Source organism: Poecile atricapillus, chromosome 16 (genome assembly GCF_030490865.1).
Source record: "Poecile atricapillus isolate bPoeAtr1 chromosome 16, bPoeAtr1.hap1, whole genome shotgun sequence".
NCBI lineage: Eukaryota > Metazoa > Chordata > Aves > Passeriformes > Paridae > Poecile > Poecile atricapillus.
In genome coordinates this window covers 3,914,624-3,936,039 of record NC_081264.1, presented here as the reverse complement: position 1 = coordinate 3,936,039, position 21,416 = coordinate 3,914,624, and the positions used below count along the sequence as shown (strand labels likewise).

Below are 21,416 nucleotides of genomic sequence, written 5' to 3'. Positions count from 1 at the left end.
GGGATAGGAAAGAGCAATACAACCCTCCCTGAGGTGGAAGCCATGCTCAGTGGGAAGGAGGAATTGGGCTTGGAGTGCTCCAGAGGCAGTGCAAGAACTTGGACATCTGTGGAGTAGCTGGTTTGCACCAAGGGGCCACAGTCTGGTGCTGGTGGGTGTTAAAAAGTGTCTGGAAGTGAAAGCACTGGGTGCTGCCACCATCTTCCTGTTGATAATTAACAGGCTGGGAGAGCTGAGGGGTGTCAGCCTGGAGAAGGGAAGGCTCCAGGGAGACCTTAAAGCCCTTTGCAGTGCCTGAGAGGCTCCAGGAGAGCTGGAAAGGCACTTGGGACAAGGCCTGGAGTGCCAGGACATGAGGCAGGGATAGATGGGATATTGGGAAGGAATTGTTCCTTGTGAGCGTGGGGAGGCCCCTGGATCCCTGGAAGTGTCCAAGGCCAGGCTGGACAGTTCTTGGAGCAGCCTGGGATAGTGGAAGTGGCAGGGGTTGGAACAGGATGAGCTTTAAGATCCCTTCCAAGCCAAACCAGCCTGGAATTCTCTCTGAAGTATCAGTGAGGCTCAGCAGAGGGAGGCAGTGAGCTGGCAGTGTCCAGTGCAGAATTCCTGGCCTGGCTGGGAGAGATCTCTTGCTCTGTGCTGTGTTCTGCCCCATGTTCTTTGTTTTCCCTGCCATTGGAGTTTTGTCTGTGGTTGGTTACATCCTCTCCAGTGTGTGGTTTACTGGATAATGGGATTAGTCAGAGATTTTTAAGTTAAAGGGAGATTTTTCCTGCAGTTCTGAGAATGGCCTGTTGACATAAATTGTCTCTAAAAAGATACAGAAGGGTTGTACACATCTCCCTGCTACTCCTAAGGCAGCTCTAAGAAAAACCTTAACCAAATATGCTTAGAAAGTTCACTTAAATTAAAAATGGTGTGTGGGAACAGTGAAATGGGGAAAGCCCCATGCAGCAAGGAGAATCAGAAGAGTATGAACATGTGTTATTGTAGTCTGCAACCCCAAATTCAGTCACACACTTGTGCTCTTGAGGGAAAACTGCAAGAGGGAAAAGTGCAATGCTTCAGTCATTCCCTTCCCTCTGGGAATGGGGAAGTTGCAGTAACGAAATAGCCCCAAAACCATTTGGGTGTGGAAATCCAACCATGTTCTCTGGAATTCTGGCTGCTCTGACATGTTCCTGCTTTGTGCTTGTTTGCTAGGAGGGGAGGCTTTGTCTGCCAGGAAGTGATTTGGAAATGGGAGTTGGTCATCAACAGATGCTGGTCTGGAGCAGTGGCCTCACGTGCTGCCATTGCCCCGTTCCTGTCACCTGTGTGAGAGGTGGTGACAGGAACACACCCTGCAAGGGAGGGAGGGATCTTTCTGCTTTCAATCCCTGAGCTGAGTCACTGGCCCAGCTGGATGCCAGTGTCACACCAAGGGATGTGGGAGCAGGAGAAATTGGAACACCAAATCCTGCCTTACCGAGGCTGAGCCGCTCCTTAGACTTTGCTGCAGGAAATGGAGATGGAAAAACCCTTGTATTTCATAAGGAGAGGCACCAGTGATCAGCTGTGATGTGTCTGTCTCCAGCCTCCCAAATATTTTCCCTGAGTTCTGTGAAATCTGCCTTCTTTGTGAAAAGCTGCAGGGTGAGGGAGGGAAAACAGGAAAAATGAGGCCTGTGCAGATGACCAGCACAGAGGGGGTTTTTAATCCGGATAATGCTGGCCCCTACCTGAGCACAACTTGCAGCACATAAAGAGCCTTTGTGTGTGTTCTGGCTGTCCCCAGCATTTCCCATTCCATGTGAACAGTTCTGCAGCTGGGCTCGCTGAGTCACTGCTTTTTCCTGGGCAGCCCCCACAGAAGAAGCCAGAGACATCCAAAGCCTCCATCACCCAATGAAAAGTGCTGGAGATGTGCAGCTCCAAAAATAGTGACAGCCTCAACCACAGCAGCACTTCATTAGCATCAAATGTGCTCTTTGCTTCAGCTGCCTAATAAAGTGATATGTAATTATAATAAAGCATCCTTTGGAGAGGAAAGAGAGGGATGTTGGCTTTCCCAGGGAATTGATAATAAGATGTGATGCCTTGTTATCTCCAGGCACCTATTTTTACCTGTCAGCTGTGCAGTGACCTGGTGGCTGCAGTTCCAGCCCAGTGAGGCTCTGTCCAGCTGCTCAGAGAGGCAGACACTGCCCTTGCCTCTGGAATTAGAGTCCCATGAATGGGACCAGCATCCTCAGGAGAAACTGAGGCTGATCTGCAAGACAAAGTCCTTTCCAGTGCCAGGCTTGTAGAGAACAGTTACCTGTGGCATTTCAGCCGTGCCACTCTTGGGTTTAATTAAGAGAGGATGCTCTGGCTGGAGTGTGAAGGTGCTTTCATGAGATTCCCACACTTTTGGGCCAAGTGGTGAGGAAAATTTGCCAAATTCCCAGATGCCCAGGGACTGGCTGCGCAGTTCACCTGTGCTGTAAGATGTGCCTTGTCATTAAGGAGAGGCTGAACCTTTTTCTGCCTGTGTATTTCCATCTGAACCTGCCCTCCCTCCCCTCAGAGTTCAGAACTGTTGCAAAGGAATTCACTGTGGATGTCCCCATGAGCTCAATAAAGAATAAATAAATGCCAATCCTATGGATACACCATAAAGAGCTCCTGCTCCTGTCCTGGTTTGGGAAGAGGAACTGAAGTTCCCAGCCACTATTTACCTGTTAATTTGATTTCTCCAGTTCTCCTGCATTGCAGTCTGCACTGAGCGCCTGACAACTCATTGCTTAAGCAATTAGAGCAATTAAATCATTTTTATAAGGATCTTATTCATAATAGTCCTTGCTATGTTTTGTTCTGGAAGCCACTGGTTGAGCGAAGCCAGGCAGTGCCTGAGTCACTGCAGAGGGTGGGTCTGGGATGGTTGCATGTGGAATTTGACACGGGTGCTACGCAGCAACCCGGACATTTTTCATTATTTAGTTACTTTTTAATTATTTGTTTGTTGTTTGGGGTGTTTAGATCAGAGCAATCTTAACCCTCTCCCAGCTATCAGTCAAAAAAAAAAAACATTTTTGTCAGCTGGCTGGCTTTTTTTGATCACTTTATCTATTTCCCCCCCCCATTATTTCAGTGTTTATCTCAGGGGAAATGACTTTACATGATGGATTGCACACAGAGCCAGCATCTTCTCTGACCTAAGCATGGTTCACACTCCATCCGACATAAACACTTATTAGTTGTAATAGGGATGAGGAGAGAGGAAGCACAGTAGTCAAAATAGGACTGGAGATGAAAGAAATTCAATGTTTTTTCCTCAGCAATATTGATTTTCTGTGTGATCCTGAGCAAGTCACTTATTTTCAGAGAGGTCTGTGCTCACATACTGCAGAAAGCAGAAATACTTTCTCATGTCTGGTCTCAAGAAGTGTTTTCAACTTCAGAAAATGGAAAATTTATGTCCATTTTCTGAAGTACATAAAAGAATAAGCAGTCTCTGCTTGGCTGACACTGAGAGAGGACCTGATCCATTAATCTGATCTTGTTCTATGAGATCATATCAACATTTCAGACTAAAAAATACAAAAGTTGTGCTGTGTCGAAGACTGGCACAGGTGTCACAAAGAATAAATGCTCTCATAGTCCTATTTATCAGTTTTAATGCCATTTTTTTTGCAGAATTTAGGCTGTTTTATTTGTACAGGGCAGCAGAGCTCAACAATCCAGACTCTGGAGCCATTGGGTTTTTTCTGCAGTTGCCCAATTAGCAGTTCCTGGTGCTTTGCAGATTGGTTTTAATGATGATCATAATCTCATATTTTACATCTGCTGAGCACTTTGGCCTCGTGAAACCCAGCACAGGTCAAAAACTGCCATGAGAACATCAAGAAACCACACAAAGGTAAAATGATTTCTCCAATCCATTGGAACAAGCCAGTGGGATGCAGAGAACCACCCCAAGGAGCACAAGGAAAAAAAATCTCATGGAGAAAATAAAGATTAAACCAGAAGCGATTCCATCTTCATCTGTTTTGTCTGTCCTAGTGGATGCAGAGGTTTTCCACTGGCCTGACTGATGCCTCAGGATGTAATTGTTTTTAAAATTAAGGCTTTCAAGTATCACCATGTGCTGTACATGGGATCCTATTGTTCAAAATGGCTATTTTGACGAGAGGAAATAAAACCCAAGGTAAGATGTACAAAAGCAGTCCTTGGTTCACAAGGGAGGAAGGGCATTTTTCAGAATAAGGCCCTAAAAAGAGCGATGCACCCTCAAAATGATGGCACCATTCAAATTTCAAGTGAGAGTGTCCTGCTGAGCTGAAAGGAAAATCTCTTTTGTGGAATTTCATAGAAATTGATGGGGAACCAGAGTTCTTCCTTCGAGAAAATACGAAAACACTGAACAAATGTCCCTGTGGAATCGGGGAACTGAAAGCACAGCAGCTCCTGCTCAAAGGAGAGGCACATGGCAGAGCTCCTGTGCACTGCACATCGTCCACATGGCTTCCCTGGGGCCTGACAAAGTGCAGAAAGGCCACTGGAAACCTGGAGCTTTGTGTTTGTGGAAGAGAAAAAAGCCAAACACATGCCCAGAGCAGGGGCACAGAGGGAGAAAAAGGAAAACTGCCTTTTGAGGCTGCTGATGCAAGAGAAACTTCGAGAGGGTTGGAGTTTTTTTGTTCAAATCCTGGCTTCGGTTGAAGCACTGAGCATAAAAATGTGTGGTTTATTTAATTCAACACTCCAGGAAAGACTTGCCTGCTTTGTAATTAAACAGAACTTCATCAAGGCAATGTCTCACATCATTCTGTAACTGCCTTCTAACACAGACAACCCATTAATCCCCAAACTGCCTGACAGCTTGAATAAAAAATAGAATTAAAATAATACAAATAACAGCACAAATTGTGTGGTTTGGGCTCCCTTGAAATAACTGCTGATTTCACAAGTGCCTGAGAAGGGTGTCCCAGTGTGAGCCAGGCAGTGCAGCTGCTCTTGAGGATTTATAATTCTCATTAGAATTTCTATCACTCTTCCCATCCTGTCACCGTGAGCTTCAACTTCTCACGTCATTCAATTGCCACCACCCCAAGCCTGGGCAGACTGGGTAATCAAGCCTAAAAAATGGCTTTTTGATGTGCTTGTCAGGCCCAATCAAGAGGCACATGATAACAGAATGGAACCCAGCACACAAAATGTGGTCCCTGTGCTGCAGGAGGAAGGCTGGGCTGGTGTCACCTGTCTGGGAAAAGAAAATCTCATGAAGGGGGCGATGCTGGTGGCTTTGGATGATTGTCAGCACTGCTCTGGTTCTTCTGTTGATTAATTGATTGTTTGTGGGGTTATTTTAGTTGAAGTTTAGTTCTTCTTGGTTCTCTGTAGGCTGCTTGTGATGTTCTTTTTAAAGAAACACTGTGCCGTTGTTAAGCATGAAGTGAAGGTTTATAAAACAATCCCTATTCCCTGTCAGGACCAGGATTTTATAAGCACAGGACATTCCAGTGCAGCACCATAAACTCACCTCTACCACATCACAAATGAAGAAACTCTCCTGCCTATACCAGCATGAAAAGATTTTCAACCATCCTGGCTTCACCCAGGGGCAAGTCCAGCCTAAAGGTGGAGTGATGAATTATTTGGCCTTTCTTGGTTTGTGCCATCTGGCTGGAAGAAAAATAGGGAAAAATATATGAGTCAGAGAGAGCATAAGAGGGCTGCACCTCTCACATAAATCAGCAGTATCCCAAACCACAGCACACATCTCCAGCCTCATCTGTTTGTTTCCCTCATATTTACATCCTGTCAACTTGCTCACTCGCTGGGACTTTATTGTATAATAGTTATTACTCTTCCTTTAAAAGCAGATTCTTGGCTGGAAATAGAGGAAAGAGACCCTGGAAAGAGCAAGAGAAATGCTGCAAGAAAGAAAGGAAAGGGAGGAAGGCTCCATGGGAAGAACACCTTTGGAGATGGGGGCACTTAGAGCTGCAAGACAGCACCACACAGAGAGCAAAATTGTTCTCCCCAGAGGAAAACCATTCCACTTATTCCACTTTGCACAGCTTGGCTTCAGTTCTCAATTAGTGGCTTTCAGTTTTAGCTTTGTTTTGAATGCCTGTCAGCACTGAAGAGAAAATCAGCGCAGACTAACATTTGCTCAGGCCAGGGATTCACTGCCCTGCCTTCCTTTGTCAGGAAAATGGTTGGTAGTGCTGCAATGCCGGTGCAAACCTGCTAATTAGGAATTCACACTCTTGGATCTGATATATGAATTGCAAGTAAAAGACAAAGATGATGGAAGTTCAAACACCACCTCATTTAAAATCCTGTTTTCCCTCTTTTGTTTGGTGTCCTGTTGGTTCAGACTCTCCAGGGACACCTTCCACTATCCCAGTTTGCTCCAAGCCCTCTTCAATCTGGCCCTGGACAAGGAAATTGTCACAAAATGTACTTTTCCCCCTGGAATGTTACATTGCAAATGTCAGCATTTCAGCTTTTTATTCTGATTGCAGTTGAACATTTTTAATAAATATTCTGTGAAGCTCTGCCCAGATCTCAGCTTTGACCAATGTGTGCATGGAGCTGTCTGGGTGGGGAGAGAGAACTTTTCCAGGGATATCGGTTCTGGAATTTGGCCATTACAGCTCTCGTTCAGGGTGAAGTAACAGGAATTTCCCCCGTGTTTGAACCAATCCCTGTTTGAGGGAATCCCTCAAACACAGGGATTGTAGGATCAGTATTTCAACCAACTCCCTTGGGAAATTAGAGAAAATTCCTGAAATACTCATGTAGACACTCAGATTATTTCTTGATAGGCTAAGAGAAAACCAGCTTCTTCTTACCAAGGTTTTTCAATAAAACTTTAAGCAAAAGATGGGGTAAATCTGAAGCCAGAGATGCCACCTTGTCACGTTTATATGTTTACAACATTGAGCAGAATATCGTGCCAGATCCCTTTTTCATTTATTTATCCCTCGTGTTACTGCACCAGTTTTCAGAGAGGTTGAATTTTAAAACAGCACAGAATAGCTGTATTTAAACCTACCTATTTTTGGATAGTAATAATGAGTCTTCTGAGACATTGAAGATTCAGAAATTCAGGCCAAGCACTCAGGGATCTGCTCAGTTCCCAACCACTCTTCTTCACTGATGGGCAGCATTTAGGTACTTCCAGAAAAGGCTACTTGAGTAAGGAAATGAGACCTGAGATTAGGGAGAGCACTGTTAAATGCCAGCACCAAAAGGGAGCAGGAAATCCCAAAGTAAAGATCAGGCTTCCAACTTTCCAAGTTTGAAAGGACAGGGATTATTTATTGCAGAGATGGTGGGGAGGAACTCTGCTCACAGCCCTCATGGATGAAGACAACAGGAGAGGGAGGAAATAAACTTCTCTGTGTCTGCAACAGCTGGAAAAGTAAATGGAAAGGGTTAAACTGCAATAGCACAGGTTCAGTTATGAATTAGGGAACTCCCTAAAGGTAAAGATAATTCAACAGTGGAACAGACTGAACAGAGAAGCTGTGGCTGCCCAATCCCTGGAAGTGTCCAAGGCCAGGTTGGACAGGGTTTGGAACCACTGGGATGGTGGAAGGTGTCCCTGCCCATGGCAGGGGGTGGAATGGGATGGGCTTTAAAGTCCCTTCTAACCCAAGCCATTCCAGGATTCCCAGATTCTCCAATTCCATAATTTACATTTGTTTCCTGTCCAATTTAAGTAAGGCCACGTTTGCAAGGTAGTGATTCATACTCTTCTTTCCTATAACCCTTATTAATTTTAACAAAAATATCCATTCTTCCTCCCTCAAGCCCACCTTGCAATGTTCAGCAATTATTGCTCTTCTAAATGAGAAAAACATGAATATTTCCCTTTGCAATTAAAATACATTTCTGAGATTTGGAATTATTTTATTTCACTGTCTAGTTTCTTCCTTCTCCTCTGTCAAACACTAATTTATTTTTTTTTCCCACTTCAGTCCTTTCTAAGTTTTACTTGGAGAAACTGTATTTTTTTTATCCCAGATAATGTGCCAAGAAATGCCAGTATTCCTTGGGTAGTGGCCTTATTAATGATGGCATTTGGGCTCCCTAAATAACAAGTACCAGGCAGAGGAGCCAGCATTCAGGGTCTGCAAATCTGGTTAGTGCAGACCACATAAAAATAGCAACTTGTTTTTCTTTTTTCACACATTTCTTAGTGCCACAATGGTCACTGAATCCGAAAGTGTCATTTCTAAATGAACAGAAAGATGCACAGCAAAGCCTGGGGATGAAGAGAGTTCTCCCCACACATAATAGCTGTTAATGTAAAATTAAACTGAAGGGTGAGACAATGTTGCCTTAAATCCCATTACATAATAGGCAAATTCCAAGCAGGAATAGGGAATTTTCATTTGCAGCTCACAGGAGTGAATTTTTGCCCACAGACCACGAGCATCTTCTGCTAAATCTCAGTATCTGTGATGTCCAGAGAGGCACAAGGGCACAGGGGACTTGCACAGAAAGGGGCTGATCCCAAAATCCTGCCACCAAAGGCAGAGGCAACTACAGCAGCTCAAAGACAACTCAACAACTGCTCCAAAATAATGGAAAAAATGCAAAATAATGGAAGCAAAAGAGTGGTTTTCTGTAGGAGGCTGTTTACAAGTTGAGGGTTTTATTCCTTCAGCTGGATGATCTGTGTCACAAAGTTATTCTGGTCTATTTTTTTAAGCCTTCCCATAAAGTAGTCCAAGAGTTCTTTGTAGTTGCTGCTGTACCCCTCTGACTGCACATTGAAGTTGCAGTGGCTGACATTTGCTGGTGACAGGCAGAACACAAATATTGTATTTTTTTCATTCCATTACACAACATCTTCTGCAGCAGATGCCAAGCAAACTGCATGGAGTTTGCTGCATCCAGTACAGCCCTAGTACTGAAAATTCCATGTAGGAAGCTACAGCAGCATTCCATGCTATGTAAGTTCATGGAATGTACAACACACTCTTAATTCCTGAATGGCAGGTACTTCAAATAATTTAGGAAATTATATTTACCAGTAATTATTTTATTTGCCTGCACTGAGGCAGGACAGGGTACATTTCTCAGTTTTATTCCATTGCTTTCATTCAATAACTGCTTTTTAACTTTGAATTTTCAAGTCAATAGGATTCAGAAGAACTCCAAATAAGCAAATCAATAACTATAAAATGGTGAATATCCCTTCTGTTCAGCTTGGGAAGTCTTCACACAGGTTTGGCTAAAAGGAGGACTTCCAAAACAATTGCACAATGTGCAGGTCAGAGCCAAGGGGGCCGTTTTCACTGGGGGCAGCTTAGGTTACTCCCCTCAGAAACCCACACAGATTTCCTGGGAGAAACTGTCACCAGCCCCCAGACAAAGGACAAAGCACAGCCCCTGCCAGGGAATAATGTGGCCACACACCTCGTTCAGTGCCTCACCTGCTGTGGAAGCTTCCAGAGCTCCACTGGCCTCTCCTGGCTCTGAGTCAGCTCTTCATTCCAATAAAAGGCCTTGGCTTGCATCCCAAGGCAGTGGATTGAATCCACAGCCATCTCAAACACGGATTCTTCATCTGGGAGCTGCTGTGGCAGCCACATTCCTCTGGGATAAAGCAGTCCAGGAAGCCTTGGAAAGAGGATGGGAGAGCTGCAGACAAAGCATTTTCAGCCTGGGCTTACCCAGCCTGTGAAATATCCCTTTGGAGAACAGGTACATCCAAACCTCTGGAAAACACTGCAAACCCTTTCTGCTGATGTGCTTCACCTTGGTTGTGAAGGGAACATCCCATTTGACTCCCAGCTCTGCTGTTTGTGTTGATTTTGTGGATGATACTCAATTAGCACAATGATTGTACCAGAAGATCTAAAGATGGAATGCTTTTTTGGTGGAATGTTACTCCCACTAAAATGCACACACACTTTGTGTTTCTCTCCCTCTACTCCTCTCCCCTGTGGATGAATGAAAACAATGTCAAACTCCCACTCTGGGAACAAAACAATAACACCCGTGAAATGTTGTGACTAATCCAGCCCCAGGAGTTTTTCCCTCACTCCAAGGAACCCTTGGGAGCCTGGTTTATCTCCCCTGCCAGAACTCAGCCGCCGCATCCCACCTGCCATAAAATCTTCCAATCTCAGCATTCCCTCTCTTCTGAGTCCTCCCAGGGCTCCCACAGGAGGATCAGGGTCCATCTGCAGCCGTTCTTCTCTCTGTAACGTCTTGACCAAAAATAACAGATGCCCATGAAGTTTCTCCCTCATAAAAACTTTTTGATCGCAGCTCTGCACACTCTTCCCTGTTCAAAAATTACTGCAGCACAGAGGCAAGTAATATCTATTTCTAGAATAAAACCAAGCCTGGAGACTCTTCTACTCTCCAACACATGAATAGCAGGGATGTCCTACCAAACCATGCACGGAGCTGTCACACAGATCTCTAAATTACTGCTTGTTTGAACTTACCTGAACCCTGTGTCAACTAAACTGGCCTCAAAAACAAGCTACACAATGGTGTGAGTGCTCACACTGCTGAATCAGTGCTACAAAAGGGCTTTGTGTGGGTCCTATGTTGAGTGGTCGTCCATTACATGGAAAAAAAATGCTTCTTCCCAACCAGATTTAATAGGATATAAAGCACTGGCGGTAGATTTCGTTTTACTCCAGCTCTGAACAAGCTTTTCCTGCAATAGCACAGCACATTTGTTATAATGCACTAATATGTTAAATAATTTAATCTGATCAAACAGGTAAATAAATGCATAGAGCTCTATCTCTGTTCAGTTGTGCACAGTCACTGTTCCATGAAAAGCAGACACTTGCAATGGGAATCCCCACAGCAATTATCCACTAAAACTATTTAACATTTATCACCACGTCTCTCTCATTAACATGATTTGTTTCAGCAGCACGTCCTTTGCTGAACATCCAGGTACAGCTGCCTGTGACACTTTGTGCCTCTGAACAGGCTCAGGGTGGGGTCTGAGGGAACTGAGGGTGAAATTAGGCTGAGAAAGAAGGTTCAATTTTCATTTGGATCCCCCTTTTTCCACACATATTGAGGTGCTGCAACCCTTTTGCTTTACACCCTCTGGAATCTGTAAATCCAGAGGTACAGATTTTAAGGGCCATACCTGCCTGCTCACGAGTCCTCTGAGGAAAGCTCCTTGAGAGGTGACAGGATTCCTGCGAGACTGTGATGGAGGGGGACAAGGGGAAGGGAGAATGGGAAATCATTCTGTGAGGGGACAGACAAAATAGGGGTGAGCAGAGGTGCGGGAGAGGAGAAACAACCATGAGGGAGACGTGAAGCAACAAGAGGGAAATTTTCCAGGAGGGAAATGGGGAGTTTCAGAGGGGCCCAGTAAGTCAAGGCAAGAGAGTTGAGAGGGAAACTCAGGAGAACAGCACTGAGGGAGCAGCTCTCGGTCCGGGCTAAGGGTGGCGGGAGCTGAAGGGCTGAGGGAGCAGCCATTGCATGAGGGTGAGACCCTGGGGCAGTGCCAGGGGAGTGAGGTGAGGCCCTGAGGGGAGCGTCCCTCGCTGCGGGACAAGCGAGGGGCTGAGGGGAGCAATCCCTGAGGGATGAGGCGAGGCGCTGAGGGGAGAGCACTCGGTGCGGGTGATCCTCTCCCCACGGTGCGGACGATCCGCTCTCCCTGGAGCGGGTGAGGTGCTGAGGTGCGATACGAGCGGGATGAAGCTCTGAGGGGAGCGCTCCCGGTGCGGGTGCAGCGCTGCGCCCGGTGCAGGTGTCCCGCTCTTCCCGGTGCGGTTGCTACACTCCCCGCGGTGCGGGCGAGGCGCGGTGCCCGGTGCGGGTGAAGCACCGAGCGGAGCACACGCGGCATAAGCGAGGGGCTGCCGGCGGCGCCGCCGGTGCGGGCGGAGCGGCGGGAGCGGCCCGGGGGGGGCGGAGCTCCGGTGCTGGGGGCGCGGCCCGGCGCTCGGGGCGGGGCCCCGCGGGCTGGGAGGGGGCCGGGTGTATTGTTCCCCGCGCGGTGCATGCCGGGCCCGCCTCAGCCCCCAACATGGCGTCGCGCTGTCAGCGGTGTGTGTGAGGCGGGCGCGGGACGCGGGGCTGCGGGCGGGCACGGCGGCTCCCGGAGCTCCCCGGAGCGCCGCCGCCGCGGTGGCAACGCGCCGCTCCTCGCTGCTGCCCGCCGCGCCCCGGCTGTCCAGCGCCCAGGCCGCTGGGGACGCGCCTGCCCCCGCCCTGCCCCCGCCATGGGCGGGTAGCGGGACCCGCCTCGCCTCAGCCTTGCGGAGCCCCCCCGCCCTCCGCGCCATGGGGTCCCCGGCGGCCGCCTCGGCGGCCGCGGCCACCGACTCGGCGCAGTGGCTGTCGGTGAAGGAGGAGACCATCTTCCTGCACGACGGGCTGATCCGGGTCACCGACCTGGCCGAGCTGCCCAGCGAGATCATTGGGGTGGCCGAGCCCGGCGACACCGAGCTGGAGGTGAGGCGGCCCCCCGGGCTGAAGGGAGAGACGGGGCAGAGCCCGGGGCCGAGGGGGAGGATGCCCTCGGGAGAGGGGCACGGTGGCAGCGGAGGCCTGAGGCGAGGAGGACGGGGGGATGGGAGATGGGGGTGCAGGGAGGATGACTAGGGGAGGATGGGGGGGCCGGGATGGAGGATGCTGGATGCGGATGCCGGGTGAGAGATCTGGAGTCCAGAGCCAGCCGGTGTCGAGGCGTTCTGCTTGTCTTGAGTCAGTCTAATTTATTTCGGATTATAATGAAAGTGGAGCTGGGCAGGAGGATGGTGAGGTGCTGATGTAAATGGAGGGTGAAGTATTAGTGCATCCTCCTTGTTTTGGATCCATAAGGTTTGGAAATCATAACCGCACTCAGGGATTTCCGCGTGGCCTTCGGCCCGTTTATTTTTCTTGAAGGTTTTGTGTCTTCTTGCTGTTACTTTTAGACGGTTTGTAATTCACCAGCCTTACAACGACATGCTCAGGGGTGCCTGGGTGTTTTACTCAGCTGTTGACAGTGATCGTTATTAAGGAGCCAGGAGGGTAGCCCAGATTTTCATCCCAGCTTTTTACCTTCCCAGAGCTGCCTGTGGTGTTTGTTGGCTGCAGGCAGGCGGTGCAGCTGTTTTATCTTAGGAGGAGCCGCTGAAGGACTGAATGTCACGGATTATAGGTTGCATCTATTTTGTAGACTGCAATTTTTATTTTTTTACCCCCCTGTGTGCCTCCCTTCTCCTCTTTCACCCCACCCTCCTCCCCAGCAATGTGGCTCGCAATGACACAGGGGCTTTGTCACCGGAGCTGAGCGGTGGGAACGAGCAGGGGACGCTCCAGCCGGAGCTTTATCTCCGGGCTCTGTTTGATCCCAGGCAATTTAAGCCAAAAAAACCCTTTCAGTGAGGCTTTAGCTGCTGTCTGGGGTGTTGCTGAGAAGAGCCCAAGAGCATTCCTGACAGCATCGTTGTTCATCGGGTGACGTGGAATCTTTATGGGCTTTGGGGAAACTTCCCCCAGCCTTATCTAAGGAAAGATATTTTCTGCTGAACGTGCGTTTTCTGCCCTATGTGTTGGGACACTGGGGAATGGCATGGGAAAAATCAGCTGCTCCCATGAAATGGATGTTGGCAAATATCACATGAACAGGAAAAGGGAGATTTTTAAGGTGGCCGACTTATCTCTGTGTGTATAAACATGGAATGATTCTCCCTTGTGATCAGAGTTGCTCTGGCATTCTGTGCAGCTTGGATGCAAGAAAATATTTTGATTCCATGGCATAGTTCTAGAAGCAGCATTGAGTTTAAAAACTGTGCTAGAAAAATAACATGCTCCCACAGCATTTTTCATGTTATATCATTAGAAAGGAGGATATCCTTTAAAAAACAAACAAGACCTTATTTTAAGATCTTGCCAGCCAGGCCAGAAGTGTGTTCCAGACTGAAACTTGACACACAGCTTCACTTGACAAACACTTCAGCTCTGGAGAATTTTTTATTAGTGTTAGGAATGTTCTGAAACTCCAGTTCTTTGGGAGAGATAGGAGTGGAATTGGTGCTACTGTGTCTTGTGTTTGATGACATTTATTATAACGAGTGTTGCAGCAATCCAGTGCCACTGATTCACATCATTTTTCCTGCTCCAGAGATTCTTTTCCTGTTGTTCATGTTTGCAGTGCAAAAGTTTTAAATAAATAATTAAATATGACTTTTTGCTACAGTGCTTATTTTTGATAAGTACTGATTTTGACTTATTTTGATCTTTATTCCAAGTCACGGCTTATTAAAGCCTTTTATTTCCATCCACTGATAGAATTGATGATCACAAGCAATCCATTTAATTTTTAGATATCTTCAAATTGGTTTAGAGTTTTGTATTGAGGGGGAAGGGTTTTAAAAAAATGAAGATTCACATTGTGCAAATGTTAAATATTTAGCTCGTAACTTTTCTCTGCCTTTTTTTTAATGCTGTTTTTATTTAAATAAGGGCTACTTTGGTGATGTGGAATGGCTTTGAGGAGCCATTTTGTGGAAATAGGTGCACACATCTGATTGAAGCGTGGCCATGCAATCGACTGCTACACAAGAGCTCATTTACCCTCTTTCTACTCCTACTTGCAGTGTAATAAATATCTTTGAAAATGGTCCAAACAGAAATCTCTTGGGATGTGCTATTGGCCAAGGGTAGGAGATGCTGCAGCTGCTGCTTTGATTAGGAAACTTCTTTAATTCACTTCTTGTGCTTCATCAGTGGTGGTCAGAAGCCTGGCTGAATTTCTGAGCTGAAGTGCTTAATTAAAAATGCATAATGTTTAATACTTTAATGGACATTTTTTTGGGTGGAGAAGTATCATTCTGGTCTGTTTTGCTTAAATATCCCTTTAAAGAGCATATTGGTGACTAATGTCAGTGTATTTGGATGTGTTTCCTTTGTCCTTCTGTTCAAAGGTTCTGTCTATTTATAAAAAGAAAAGCAGAGAAAAAAATGTTACAGTGCTGATGTTATGCCAAGAAAGGCTTATGAAAACTCATTATTTTGTTATTTTGACTCCCATGCAGCTTTGTTTTTATCTTTTTGTATATTTGTATGCGCTTTTATTTATACATATACATATTTTAATGGTCTGTTACAGGATCCTGATCTTCTCTTTCAACTTGTTTTAGGAGTATGTTGAGTTTTAAAGGGTGTGGAGGTGTTTGCTCTGTTTCTATTTTTTCTGTGCTGATGTGTGCCAACTTCTTTTCAGCATATTTACCAAAAATTGGGGATTTTTTTCTTTTTTTTTTTTTAACTTGATAGAATTTTGTAATGATATGCATGAGCCAGATGCTCCTGGTGTGGGTTTCCCACTAAAACCCTCTATTTAGGAGAGACCTGGATTAGTGATTACAGAAGCCTTTGGACCTTTATTTTAAAACCTTATACACTGAGAAATCTTCGAAAGAGCAAAGTCTTCTCCTTCTTGGAGACAGCCCTGAGTGACAGGGCTGGAGGTGTTGCCATGACATTTTGTTTGGTCAGTGCCCACCCAGGAGGGACATTCAGTGCAGGAAGAGCTGTTCCTTAATGTGCCCCAAAGGGAACTGCAGCACTTCCAGAATCTTCCCAGCCAAGCATCTTCCCTGGAGTCTGGAACACCGGGAGCATGTTAGACAAACCCTGACGTTTGTCTAAAGGAGGGGAGGTCCCTTAAACCAGGGAGTTTTGATCTGCTGGCTCTGCAGAGTCACCACAGAATCACAGAATGGTTTGGGATAGAAGAGACCTTAAAGATTATCCAGTATCCCCCTCCTGCCATGGGCAGGGAACCTTCCTCTGATTTTACCATGGAGCTGGGAGTGCAGCTCCTCTCTCAGTAGCTGTTGGGGTCATGTCTCATCTGATGTTTGGACTCTTGTTACGCTCTGTTCTGTAGGACTGAGTGAGGTGCCACTGGGCAGGTGTGGCTCTGCACTGAAAATAGTTACCTTTAATCAAGTGGAAAGTAAAAAAGTAATTAAAGAGAAACAAATAAGGAAAAAGTGGTGGCCTTTCCTCTTTCCCCCATTGTGGCCTGGGCTGGCCCTCCACAGAGAGGTTGAAGAGCTGAAGTCCAGTGCTCTTTTCTCAGCATGTGCCAGTCCTGTGACCGACTTGTGTTTGCCATTAAATGATTGAGTCTGCAAGGTTTCTGCTCAAATTTGAAGTTTTCACCCTTTTTCCTCCCGGCCCAGGGAAAACATTTTGTCACTTTTCCCTGATTGCTGAAGGAGAGAGCAGTTCCCTGCAATTATCTGGGTCAGTGCTTCCCAAACCTTTCTGCTTGTGACCTTACTGCCATCTACAAGCGTCACCTCTGTCATGCTGAAAGTCTCTAATGCCACCATCAACAATTGACTCCTTCCTAAGTGGGTGACCTTTCCTGGGGTTGTGACCTCTGACTTGAAAACTGCTGATCCAGGCGTGTGGCAGGCTTGGAACACCCTCATCCTGCCTGTGCATCCCCTTCCAGGGCTCCTCTGCCAGCGCTTGGAATTTATTAAACTTCTCTAATATCGACCACTGTGCCTCTGACTTTTGCTTTTTGAAATCGTATTTTAGGTAACCTTGTAGAGAAACATTAGGAAACTTCTCAAGGATGATTTTGCAAATCTGTTTCCCAAATATAGATCTTGTTACCAGTTGAAGCTGATTAATTCAGTGATCTGCGCTCTTAGATGTTTAAATTACAAAGATTTTTCTTTACCTTTTGTAGCCATTTTCACCTACTACTTGAGTAAGAACCAAAGAAATATTTTGATGAACAAAGAAACAACACTTTATAGCATTTTATTTATTTACAGCTTGCTTGTTCTCTGTAATTCATCTCAGATACAAAGGTTATTTCATAAATTTGTATGGTTACAAAAATTATTTGGGATAAAATTGTAAAAGGTGGTGCCTATTTCTGAGCAATCTGACATTTCCAATACTTTCACAAAAGGAAATAGTTTCTGCTTTTACCTGAGTAGTTAAAAACCTGCAGTGCTCCACACAGGACTCAGCAGAGGCTTTGGACAAGAGGATATGGTTAAATTTTCTTGGAGCAGAAAAAACTGGAACAACCTTGAGACTTGTAGTTTTTAACTGCAACACTAAAACATGGTGTAAAGTGCAGCAGCTGCTACAACATCAGGGGGGGAGATGTTCACACATATTTATATATTTGACACGTGGTGGAGCAAGGAAAAGGCCTTAGAGAGGGGTTAGGAATTGTTTTAGAAGAAATTAAGGTGGATTTTGCACCAAGGGAGATTTGTGCTGGATATCCCAGAAGATGCCAAGAGCAGGAACACTGTTCCCCAGCAGAGTAGGAGACAAGGAGCAGAGACACAGGGTTGTTAATGGAGCAGGTTCAGTTGGGATGTGTATTTCAATCTTCAGGGTACCTTTAAAGCTGTCACTTGTGCTCTTTCTCTTACAGAATAATCCAATACTTTCTGTAATTCAGTCTTTTTACATTGTTTCATGGGTGTTTCTAGAGACAAAAGAGCCAAGTAAACAAGTGGTGCTGTCTCTCTGTTAACTCTGTACAAGAGGAATGACCTTATACCTGTAATGGGGTGGTCAAAGTAATAGAATAAAAATTTTTCATGCCGCTTTTGAAGATATTTTACAATTTTGAGGTTGTTTCTATTTTTCTGTCTGGCTTGTACCTCCTATAAGATAGGAATAATCTGTGTTAAATACTCAGGGGGGTATTAGGGGTTTAATTGATCCTGATAAATATTCCACCATCTTCATCTTCACATGTGAACTTCAGCCAATTGAACTCTGAAGAGAAAGAATTAAATGTTATTGGGGAGATTTAGAGGGTTCCCTTTCCAATATGCAACTTGAGGATAAAAACCCCTCTTTATGCACAGCTTCACTGCTCCTCAGTTCCCTGTGTAGCAGAATTAAAATACACACCCCCCACAGGCACCAGTGCCAGCACCAGGGAGAGGACAAGGGGCAGGAATTGTAGCCAGAGGAAAAATCTGCCTTTAAGTGACAGCTCACATTTAAATTTACTTAATAGGGTCATAAAACCTCAGGCTAAAGCTCTTCATGTATATTAGTGTGTGTTAATTGTGCTTGGTCTGGTATTTACTATCAGCAGAGAAACATGTTGCCCTGAAAATACGGAATGTCAGCCACTCCTTTGTGGAGCAGGTTTGGCAAAAATTCTGTTGGATGGGAAGAATTACCTGGAGAAGGTCATGTAGTAGGATGCAAAAGGACAAATACTGGATACAGTGGGGAAGATGACACCTCCCCATAGTTCATGTAAAATCAGAGACCTTTTGTGCTTCTTGATGTTGAAGAAGATGTCAAAGACCAGTTAGAGTGGTTGAACTTTTTGCTCTACCATTTTATATTTAAAATATTGACTAAAATTGATTTAAAAGATCAAACAAGGAAATCATGTGTAAGGATAAGATACTGTAAAATTAAAATAGTGACAATTAAACTATTTAATAACACCATTTTTAGTTATATGCAAGTAGCTACTTGGGTAACTCATTCTATGGCAAAGTGATGTGTTTGTTACATCTTCTTCATCCTCTTTGATTCTGTTCAAGCCTTGTTAGTCAGGAATGTTTGGAGTTGGGAAGTGATGGATCAGGGACTGGTTCAGGTGAGGTTTGTGTGGGGCTGGGTTTGGTGCCTGTCCCCAGCACCACTCCAGGTGTTGCACAGGGAAGTATTGAGGCACCCCAAAAGGGTGTTGGAAATCAGTCCCAAATCAGAGCTGAGGCTGAGGTGTAAATCCTGAGGCAGCCCAGAGACAGCAGGAAAGGGAATTTTTCCTTTTATAAACACTGGTAGTTGTGTTGTCTGTATCAGAATTTGTGAAAGAACGTGATGGGGGTTTTCTTGCATTTTATTTTAACTTGTTTTGACTTCAGATAGTTGGAAGATGACAAGCTTTGCCTGGAGAAATGAGAACCCTGGCAAGGGCTGGGATTCCTGTGTGGAATCTTTCATGGATCCAGGGGGAAGCACTGATGGATCTGGCAGGAACCAAGTGAAGCTCTGTCCCTGTTGGGGTGGGAAGGGCTGGCTTTGGTTCCCTGGGATGTGTCCGAACCCTGGAAGCTCCCAGGGTGTTTGTCCCAGCCTCACTGGGAACATTTGGTTTTAAAGCTCTTTTTTTGTGGTATCTCTGAGTATTGACCTCTAGTAAAAAGGCTTTTGAGGAAAACAGCCTTTAATTTAATTTGCTGAAGTGTCCTGTGTAGCAGATGACCCGACACCTTCTAATATCCTCTTGTTTTCTGGAAGTGCAAATGCCTGCTTAGATCTTCAGATGAGGTCAAATAATTAAGTTTTTTTTCCCACTGGTTCCATAAGCTGTGAATGAAAATCAGATGATGTAAACTGCATTATCAAAAGTCTCTTAAGTCCCATTTTGGAATGATCTTGTAAATCTGTTGAAGCTGATGTATTTCCTGTATCATTTACCCAAATTAGTGCTCATTTCCCTTATGAAAGACTGAAGTGAAACACTCTTACCAATCCCAGACAGACCGTGCACGCTTTTAAAGCAAATTGGCAACTGTGAGATCAGGGAGAAACTAAAACTTCAGCAGGAAAAAGCTTTTCATCAGCAAAACTGCACATATTTGACACTGACTCGTCCTGATTGCTACAAGACACACTCAGAGCTGTAGAGCCATATCAAAGGCAAAAAAGAAAAAAAAAAATTCCTGTTAAATTGTGGGATTTGAAGAGCAAGACATGCAACACCAAGCACATCACAACTTGTCTTTTGTGGTGGTATCTTTGTTATTAACAAAGACCACAGACCTGTTTTCTTCAGCATTTAACTCTCAAAATGCAAACATTAATTCTCTTTTCCCTCCATTTATTCAGTTTGTTGTCACTTAGTGGAAAATCCATCCAGTTTAGTTCAAGAAAATCAAAAGCCAACTGCTGTAGAAAGTGATTCCATCTATAACAGGAAACAAACATTTCTGAGACAGCAGAACACACAACTTAACAGGAGGTGGTTATTTTAAATGTATAATATGCGGTTTAGGAATTAATCTTCATCATCTCTTGGAGAAATTAATTAAAGGAGGTTTATTAGGTATAAGGAGCTCAATACAACATCCTTTTAAATGTAATTATGATGCGAATTCCTTTTGAGTGAACTTTTCCTGGCTCTAGTGACGAATGTCCTACTGAAGAGCTGTTTGCCTTTAGTCAGGGACTGTGTGGCACTGGCAGATGTGATTTGTCCTGCAGCATTTTAACAAGCTGTTCAGGAGTCTGCAATTAGCCAGAAACATTTATTTCATGATCTCTGACTGCTGCCTGCAGTTATAAAACCCCACAAAGCAAACAACCCTGGATGCCATTCCCCTTGGCAGCTTTGTCTCTCAAGTTCTCCTTCCCACATTTATATTTATTTATTAAATGAGAGAAGGACAGTTTTACAGCATAAAGATGGACCAGAGATTGTGTTTGAGGGCAAACGAGGCACTCTGGAATGGAGCCAGAAGCCCTTTGGACACCAAATCCCTTTGGACACTGGATCCAGAGTATCAGAAAATGCTTGGCTCATGGCTTTCCTTGAGATTGGCACAGCTTAAGTGACTTTGCTGATCTCCACTGTTGTTTGCTGGAAGGAGAAAAGTAGTCTGTAAATTACTTAAAACTGAGTTTTTCCAGTCCCAGGCTGGGTACTAAACCATAAATACATTTTTGTGTCATGCTTTACTTGTTTTCTGTTGTTCCAACTTGGTCTCCAGTTTTATTTAGAAGTGCCAAAAAAGCCTCTTTCTTCTGTCTGAAATGATGAGGAGGAGACTTTTAGGGTTTTTAACTACGGCAGCAACTTGAAGTATTTTGAGAAAGGTGTAGCTATAGCTAAGTGCAAGATGATAAAGTTTAAGAGGGAAGAAAGCAGTGGGGAGAGAGAGTGTAACAGAACTCTTGGCTTGGTGAATTGGAGAGAACTGGTTGGTTGGTTTGTTTGTTTGTTTATTTTGAAGAGCTCCAAAACTAGAACAAGCATGTTCTTATTACACAGTCTTAGTGACCTATTAGTTTTATAGAAGGGCTCTGAACCCCTGGGTCTCTCTAACCTCGCAGTTCTTTTGAAGTTTTTAGCAAAATTGCCTCGATTACAGAAAAAAGCTCCAGAGGACGGGAGTGTTTATTTTCCAAGCTGCTCTTTTGTATGTTTATTTTTCTTTACAATCTGTGTTATTGTTGTTGTTAACTCCCAAACCTGGATTTGGTGAGGATGCTGAGTCAGCAATAACAGGCTCACAGAATCCCACAGTAGAGGGGTGGGAAGGGATCTCTGGAGATCCCCCTGTCCACACCCCTGCCCAGGCAGAGTCACCTGGAGCAGGTGACACCAGGAAACTCCACACCCTCGCTGGGCAGCTGTCCCAGGCCTTTGCCATCCTCCATGGATAAGAGTTCATTGGATTCCATGTGTTTTTGTTTGTGGC

General features: G+C 45.1%; 1 protein-coding gene across 4 annotated transcripts in view; it reads left to right on the top strand.

Annotated features, from left to right (window-relative positions):
* The first annotated feature begins 11,997 nt into the window (after positions 1-11,997).
* The window catches only part of HECTD4 (HECT domain E3 ubiquitin protein ligase 4), a 64,820-nt gene continuing 55,401 nt past the window's right edge, over positions 11,998-21,416 (top strand). For all 4 annotated transcript variants that reach the window (XM_058851255.1, XM_058851252.1, XM_058851254.1 and 1 more), the window contains exon 1: positions 11,998-12,435. In XM_058851255.1, coding sequence (XP_058707238.1) covers positions 12,265-12,435 — 171 coding nt within the window. In that variant the 5' untranslated portion in view covers positions 11,998-12,264. The remainder of the gene's footprint in view (positions 12,436-21,416) is intronic.